At 38.2% G+C, this 8,881-nt stretch overlaps 2 protein-coding genes across 2 annotated transcripts; both read left to right on the top strand.

The window, feature by feature from the left end:
* The first annotated feature begins 1,749 nt into the window (after positions 1-1,749).
* On the top strand, positions 1,750-4,525 carry LOC141601375 (uncharacterized). Its single transcript, XM_074421651.1, has 3 exons — positions 1,750-2,697; positions 3,576-3,632; positions 3,725-4,525. The coding sequence occupies exons 1-3, from the start codon at positions 1,750-1,752 to the stop codon at positions 4,523-4,525; spliced, it is 1,806 nt and encodes a 601-aa protein (XP_074277752.1).
* Positions 4,526-5,507: 982 nt separating this feature from the next.
* LOC141601373 (uncharacterized) lies at positions 5,508-6,822 on the top strand. Its single transcript, XM_074421650.1, has 3 exons — positions 5,508-5,672; positions 6,007-6,108; positions 6,210-6,822. Exons 1-3 carry the CDS (start codon positions 5,508-5,510, stop codon positions 6,645-6,647), a joined length of 705 nt encoding a protein of 234 aa, XP_074277751.1. The 3' UTR covers positions 6,648-6,822.
* Positions 6,823-8,881: the final 2,059 nt, after the last annotated feature.

The raw sequence follows: 8,881 nt of genomic DNA, 5'->3' as shown, positions 1-8,881 counted from the left end.
TACTCCATCCTCGCTCCCTCTCTCAGGTTAGCAGCTTCTCGTTTCCTCTCTTTATGTTTTATGCCCTTTAATTTTGTTAGACATGTTTTGGTTACAATTTCATTCTATAATCTGTTTCTAAGATACAAATTCATTTAGTATTAAGTGAGATTTTTAGTTATTAGCTTGTTATTCTTTGATCTTGTTTAAAGATATTAACTTATGATGGGTTTATTGAAAAAATTGTGATAAATTTGATGGGTTTCACTTGGGTTTCTTGAAACTGATTATAGAAATGTTCAAGAGTTATAGTAGAGAAACTGATTATAGAAATGTTCAAGAGTTATAGTAGAGAAACTGATTATAAAAATTTATAGTAGATGTAATTAAAACAACACAAAATTTCATTGAAGATGGGAGATATCCGTCACAAGCTTGTGACGGATACCGTTTCCTCTCACAAAATGCCCATTGAGAGGTGAGTGGGAAGCTCATGGGGGTGCCCTACCTTGTTCCCTCTCTCTTTTTGTGAGAGGTCACAAGCTTGTGACGGGATTAGCCCGTCACAAGCAAGACTAGCTGTTAAAAGAATACAAGCAGCAATGAAAGAATACGTATACTATTATTAACTTTTGTTCTATGGTCTTATATCATACAAGTAGTTTCTGTAACATACATTTCATGAGTTTTCAATATCCTGCATATTCAATATCAAGCTTTCAATTACCAATTGTTTGACGACTTTGTTAAAGCCATCTCCAAGTCTATGCTTTACCTGTCTGCCTGTGTGTTTTTTTTATTTTATTTTAATGTTGTGGTTATTTTTTTTATTATGTTTGAACTTTGAATGTCATTCATATACATGTGTGTAGATTTGAAATGAAAAGATTAGATCGAGAATGGATGTATGAGAGGTTGGATAGTGATACTAAAAAATTAAGACTGGAGTTTGTGAAAGGTGTGCAAGAGTTTATGACTTATGCTAAGCAACAACCTGAATATAAGTCAAGTAAACAAATTAGGTGTCCATGTGCAAAGTGTCAGAATAAAGTCTATTTAGTTGCGCAAGAAGTACAAAAACATCTGGGTCTAAAGGGGTTTTGTGATGGGTATTATGATTGGGTGTGTCATGGGGAAAATTTCCCAGTGGAGGAAAGAATTGTGGAGGAAAGAATTGTCTCGGACAACCCATATCGGGATATGGTGGAGGATGCACTTCGGGATAACATTGATCAAATTAGGGAGGAATCTCTCAATGCTGAGGTGGTAGACGAATCCCCAAACCCTTTAGTGCGTGCGTTTTTTGAAATGCTTAAGTACGCCGAACAACCTGTGTACGAAGGGACTAAATTCACTCTGTTACAATCGGCTGCAAGGCTCATCAATTTAAAGTGTGAGTGGAATTTAGCTCACAAATGTATAGATAGTTTCACGTCATACATTAGAGATATCATTCCGGAGAAAGGTGTTATGACTCGAAACTTCTACGAAACGAAAAAAGTTCTCAAAGCTCTTCAACTTCCATGTGATAAGATCGATGTCTGCTATTTTGGGTGTATGCTTTTTTGGGAGGATGATGCGGATCTTGATAAGTGCAAAAAATGTGGTGAAGATAGGTACAAATGTAAAACAACACAAAATGGCAAAAGAGTGTCCAAAAAAGTGCTAACTTATTTTCCATTAGGACCAAGGTTGCAACGAATTTATGCAACAAAGCACATCGCTGCTCAAATGAGATGGCACTATGAAAACCCTCGTGTTAGTGGAATAATGTCCCATCCAAGTGACGGCGAAGCTTGGAAACACTTTGATCAACAACATCCACAATTTTCAAGCGAGCCTCGAAATGTGCGACTTGGACTTTGCACCGATGGGTTTCAACCTTTCGGGCAATTCGGAACAAAGTATTCATGCTGGCCTTTTATGGTCACTCCCTATAACTTACCACCATGGCTTTGTATGAAGAGGCAGTTCATTTTCTTATCCTTAATGATTCCTGGTCTTAAGAACCCGAAACAGAACCTGGATATATATTTACAACCGTTAGTTAAAGAGTTAAAAGAGTTGTGGAGTACGGGACTCTTTACATATGATGATTCAAGGAAACAAAATTTCATACTAAGAGCTGCTCTTTTGTGGACTATCAATGATTTCCCTGCTTATGGTATGTTATCGGGTTGGACCACTGCCGGTGAACATGCTTGTCCTTATTGTATGGAAAATGAAACTAAGTCTTTCTGGCTAAAACATGGTAAAAAATGGAGTTGGTTTGATTGTCATAGACAATTTCTGTCTCCTGATCATGTTTTTCGTAAGAATAAGATTCATTTTCGAAAGGATAGGCCCGTAGAGAATGATGTAGCTTCAACGAGACTGAATGGATATGAAGTGTGGGAATGTGTGAAGGACTTGCCAAAGATTGTCGATGCAAGCGATGGAGAGTTAAAAAGGTTAAAACAAAAAAGGATCGGTTGGTGGAAACAAAGCATTTTCTGGGAGCTTCCATATTGGAAAACGATGTTAATAAGGCACAACCTTGACGTCATGCATATTGAGAAGATTTTTTTTGAACAACTTATTAACGCACTGATGGATGTGAAATTCAAAACATGTTTTAATTCCAATTCAGTAAAAGATTTGAATAAAGTTTGTAAAACGCAACGAAAAGCAGATTCATTTGTTTTAAAGAAGGAAGAAAAGAAAGCATTGTGTGATTGGGTATGTAAGCTGAAGTTTCCAGGACGATATGCTTCGATTTGAGCAGTGTGTGTTGATAAAAAGGAATTAAAGTTAAGCGGCTTGAAGAGTCATGATTGTCATGTCTTCATGGAACGCTTCGCCAATTGCTCTAAGACATCTCCTCCCAAAGAATGAGTGGAATGCGATAATCGAGATTAGCCGATTTTTCGAGATCTATGTGCATCTACCCTAAAAACTAAAAAACTCGCCAGTTTGGAGAATAACATTCTTTGTTATCATTTGCAAATTGGAGAAAATTTTTCCACCTTCATTTTTTAACTCTATGGAACATTTACCAATCCACTTGCCTTACGAAGTGAGAGTAGGTGGTCCTGTGCAATACAGATGGATGTATCCATTTGAGAGGTAATCGTTAACTTGTAATCATCATTATTTCATCATTTATTAATTATATAGCATTAAAAAAACTACTAACAAATCACCTACAGGTTCTTGAATCATTTGAAAAATAAAATTGGAAACAAAGCTCGAGTTGAAGGTTCTATATGTAATGCATACTTGCTTGAAGAGATATCAAACTTTTGTTCTCTTTACTTTGAAGAACATATAGAGACAAAAGCAAAAGCCCTCGACTTTGTTATGAATGATGACCAATCTAATTCAAAGTTGCCTGAAGCATTCCAAGATCATTTGGGAAGAACTTCTGGTGCTTGTTCCATTAGATTTTTAGAGGATAAAGAATATAAATAGGCACACCTTTACGTTCTTTCTAACTGTGAAAGTTTAAGACCCTATGAGGAGTAAGTGTTAAAAACTAGCCTGAATAACTATTCTTAGTTATATTTAGTAATTAAGATGATTTATCACTTTAATACGTTTTGTTTAATAAACATTAGAGGTTTAATGGGAATTCTGATCAAACACTTTCATTTCCTGATTGGCTAAGAGCTCAAGTAAGTACATGTTTATCCTAGTAATTAATCAAATAAGAACCACCTATTTTTTGGGAATACATTCTGTAATAAATCGTATTATGTAATAATAGGTAAGCGATTTAAAGAGCGACCTGCTTGTAGCTTTAGCAATGGGCCCTTCAAGAAAGGTTAGAACTTGGAAACGCTATTCCATCAATTGGTTCAATTTTCGCGTTTTCAAAGACGGAAAAGATGTACAGAAATCTTCAATTAATAATGGTGTTTGTGTGAACTCTACCGAAGGACTCGACTACTATGGAACCTTAAATGAGGTGATTGAGTTGTGCTATACAGGGAAGGAAGGTAGTTACAGATGTATCTTGTTTAAGTGTGATTGGATTGATAACTCAGAAAGAGGTATGAACGTCCATAAGGAATATAAACTTGTGGATGTTAATCGGAGTAAGAAGTATCCAACATACGATCCATTTGTGTTAGCACATCAAGTCGAGCAAGTTTGTTTTGCTCCCTATCCTAACACAAAGAGAGATAAAGATCAATGGTCGGCTGTTTTCAAAACTCAGGCTAGATCGCACATTAATGCTCCCGTTGATGAAGGTATTTTTCAGGATATAGCCACTTCTGAGATGATCTTGTCAGTTATTGAAGAAAATGAAATGGGGGAAGAAGAGCTTGAAGAGGTGGAGGAGTTGGTTATTGAAGAAAATGAATCGGGGGAAGAAGTGGTTGAAGAGGTGGAGGAGTCTGAAAATGATGATGGGGAGGAGGCTGAAAATGACGATGGGGAGGAGAATGAAGCTGTAGATGATAAGGATACTCATGATAATGAGGAAAATGATGATGATTATGATGATGATGATGAAGAAGAAGGCTTCTTAGATGACCTTTTTCCTGATAATAATGATTATTAATTATGTGTCTTTGTTATTTCAAAATATGTTATTTGCTTCCCGTATTAGTAGTTAACCATGTATAATATACAATGTCATTTTAATGCTGGTGTTTCTAATATCATTTCTGGGTTTTGTTTGTATTTTCTGGGTTGAAATTGCGTAGTAGCAGAGACCTGCCCAGTTGGCCTTTCTTCTACTGTTACGCATTTGATGATTTCAGTTTTATGGCCTCTTACATGTCTTTTTCAGTGTGTATTTAATCAGCTATGGCGCGTGGCCCTCGAATGCGTAGAGGTAATTCAAGTAATACTCAAGAGCAGGTGGACAATGAGAACGAGATAGTGACACCCACTCCAAACAGGAATCCCTCCACTCTTGTTCGTCTCGATCCAGAATTGGAACATGGTGTTTGGTAAGCATATAGATGACTTTCATTTGTTCTTAGTATATTAGACCGTCTTATATAACAGTAGCGTACAGGCATTTGTTTTCTATATGGGTAATATGTACTCTAGGTATGCTGCTCCTGTGTAAGTGTACTTGTTTTTTTGTTATTCCCTGGCAATTTCAGATTCTCGTGTGTAAGGTCAGAACTAGCCACATCCAAATCACATAGTGCAAATTCCGTTTCCGATGCAAGTCCTCTCTTTGTTTCAGGTTCAGTGACAAAGCAGTGGTGAATATAATCTCGGACACTATTCAAAGCAATTATAAGGAACACGCTCCGAATTGGTCAGAGGCATCAAAGACCATAAAGAAACATTGGTGGGAGTATTTTTTGGTAATTATTTTTACATTTATCTCATTTTAGATTAGTTATTTATTTTTCTTAGCATGTATATGTTGTAACTTTACTTTTATTTTGGTTAGTTGACGGTGACCTTTCAGCCGCCCGATGTGCGTCAAGTGAGAGCGGCTTGGGAAGCCGCAATGAAGACGAGGCTTAGACAAATGGTGTACGAGCTCGTCGATCGAGAATGTGCCGGGGGATGGATGACAAATGAACTCCACAAAGAGGTGTTGGATAAGACTTTGTCACAATCATTTCAAGAGAAATCAAGCAAATGTTCAAAGAAATAGGAAGTCTGGTGGTGATGAGAAGGGAAAGGCACCTCCTACTCATGCTATGGGTCGAATGAATGCCGTCCAATTAATGGAGAAAATGGTAACTTCAATTTAAATTTCAGTTTTTACATAGTACCCTTCATTTTTTTAAAAAAATCTACAAGGTACCCCTGTGCTATTTAAAGTAGTGGTGTTGCTGGTGCAAAGGGCAAGCATATTAATGTTGGTATTGTGTGGTTTGTTCTGTGCTGAAAAGAAAAATAGTTTTTGGATGGAGATTGTGTGGTTTGTCCTGTGGTGAAAAGAAAAAAATCAGTTATGGTGATTGAGGAAGAAGGTGGATTAAACATTAAACAAGGGTATAAGAGACATTCAATATTTTAGTTAACTAGTTTTTCGTAATTTGATTTTAATAATTTTTTATTTGTGTTTAGGCGGGACCGGATATGAACTTACCCACCGCGTTAGAGATGCTGAAAAGAACAAAGCAGAACAAGCAAGGTGTTTGGCTAACACCAAAGGCAGGGACATTATTCGTAAGTTGCCGTTTCCTTTTTTTTTCTTATGTTTTTTTAACTTATAAATTATAAATTAAATATCGTCAAGAATCTAATGTTTTACAATGTATTTGATGTAGACTGATATTACCAATAAGAAGGCCGAGCTGAAAAGTGAAGTGGTGACGGACATCGATGAGAATGCGATTTACTATGAAGTCCATAAAGGGTACAACAAGAAGGGAGGATTTTATGGCCTAGGTTCAGCAGCAGAAGACTACTTTGAGCGGCCTACACCTTCTACCACTACTCCCGCTGGTAATCATTACTCCCCCGGTCTTTATAGCAGAATGGCAAGTGAGAACAAGCGACTCTCGGCCAAACTTGATGATACTACCGAGCGATTGGACAACATTGAGGAGTTTCTGACTCAGCATTTTGGGTGTAACGTTACCCAAAATTGCAACCCCGGCAACTCAAGTCAAAGAAGGGAGGATGACTTAGATGGTAATGGTCACGGCGACAACACTACTCCTACTCCTTTCACTCCTTGGTCGTCAACCAATGTTGTTAATTAGTAGCTTGGTAATTGGTATAACACTAGATATTTTGGTCCCCTTGGCACTAGTTGCACGTCATTAGTATGTAGTTTGACGTTAGCATTAAGTATGTAAGTAGTACTAAGTCAATGACTTTCGGATTGCTTTAATATGTATGACAATTAAATTTCCATTCAGTGGAAAGTTGACATTACTTCCTTCGTGCGAATGGATAACCGCTTTGCAGATGTGTATTATATAAATTGTGGGTGTTGGTAGTCTTTGAAGGTGTATAGATAAATTTGGATGGTTTAAGGGGAGGAAAAAATGAGGCAGTAGGTGTTGGAATTTGGCTAGTTAGCAACAGATAAATTTGCACATTGCGACGGATTCATTAATTTTCCTGCGACAGTTTTTTATTTTTTTGCGACGGATAACAATTTATTTGCTACGGATTTTGGGCTTTTGCTACGGAATTTCCGTCCCAAAACAGAAAAAAGTCAATTCTGGAACGTTGACCTGCCATTAATTTGGGACGGGAAAAACGTCGCTAGATTCCGTCGCTACATTATTTGCGACTGATTTTACGACGTCCGTGTATTTTTGCGACAAAATTAAATGACGGATTTTTTCCGTCGCAAGTGAGGTATTAGCGACGGATTTGGCGATTTTTGCGACGAGGTTGTCCGTCCCAAATGACCTGTTTTTTTGTAGTGAATGTGAGATTTGTGGAAAGATTAAAGAGTAATCTATTCTAATCTACTCCTAATCTAATATAAGGAAGGATTTTTCTAGCTAAAAAGATCTTGATTTTAATCTAAAAACTTGATAAAAAGGATACCCCCCTTGATTATTTACAAGTGGGGTATATATAGTAGGGATTCACTAGGTTAACTAAGGCTAAATTAGTAATTACACTTTTTAGATTTGAGCAGGGAGACGCCGGTATTTTTCGAAGGAAGGGCTTCTTTCTTTGAAGCTTGAAGAAACGGATTTGTGCTGGACTGGAATCCGTGCGTCTTAGGCGCGGGACGGGCGGATTCGGTGGTCTGGGCCCGGGCGTCTTTGAGAGAAGACGGGCGGATTCTGGAGATTCTGCCCGGGCGTCTTTGGGGGAAGATGGGCGGATTGTAGAGATTCTGCCCGGGCGTCTTTGGGGGAAGACGGGCGTCTTCTGAGAGACGGTCGGATTCCTGAGAAGACGGGCGGATTCTCTTCCAGTGAATTTTCTTGTTTTTCCCAGCCAGAAGACGGGCGTCTTGTGGGGAAGACGGGCGTCTTGGCGAACAGCTTTTTTGTTTGAGCTCGGATTGTAAAACGGACGTCATTTTCTCATCCGGACTCCTATTGGAGTGATTCAAAAGCCTAGATCACTTTTTTTTTCGACGCCGTTCCATCTATCATACTTTCAGAGCCAAAGGAGCAACCCTTGGTTCGGTTTTCGAGCGTTTTCTTCTTATATGCCTTCCCTCTCGTCATTCTTACTTTTAACCCTTTGATCCTTCTATATACACTTTAATCCTACATCTTTGTTTATCATTCTTGCCTCCTATTCATACTAGTCCATCTAATATCATCAATAAGCTTCCAAATATGGACGAAAGACGGGAATTTCCGCCTTATTATCTCCTTTTCTACAAAACATATGAAATGCGCTAGAAAAGCAAATAGGAAGGTTTTGACGGATAAAACGGCCATAGAATGTTATAATAGCATGCAAAATAGGCTCAATTAGGGGACTAAATGTGCGCAAATAATGTTCACATCAAATATCCCCAAACCGAACCTTTACTCGTCCCGAGTAAAGAGGTGACTAAAACTAGACCTTTATTTAAACTATCCTACTAATATAACCGATGTGAGACAATTAGCGGGTCTCACTCCGCCCCTTCAACTCATAACAAGACAACCATGAGGTAGGATGCCTTCTTGCAAGGCAAGGTGGGTCTTGCCAAAATGGCGACACATCCAATCATTAAAGCACACAAAATCAAGTAATGGATGCATCTACAAAAGAATAGCCACTTTCCTCATCTATGTGGCGGAAATTATCTACAAGGGAAGCAATTCAAGGGTACACACTCTTTCATAGATGCAATTTCTTCAAACTACTAAGCCTAGAAGGATACCAATAAATCACTTCCAAGTTGTGTCAAGCTAGGGTACCTTTGTCCTCAATCGTTAAATGCTTTTGTCAAGAGTAGACTCCCTATGGTGTTAGAAACACTGGAGGATCGCGGAATTCCCCCTCTTGCCTAGACAAGAAGAAGGGT

Source organism: Silene latifolia, chromosome 9 (genome assembly GCF_048544455.1).
Source record: "Silene latifolia isolate original U9 population chromosome 9, ASM4854445v1, whole genome shotgun sequence".
NCBI lineage: Eukaryota > Viridiplantae > Streptophyta > Magnoliopsida > Caryophyllales > Caryophyllaceae > Silene > Silene latifolia.
The sequence above is the reverse complement of the archived record's forward strand: the minus strand, read 5'-3'. Positions and strand labels throughout refer to the sequence as shown.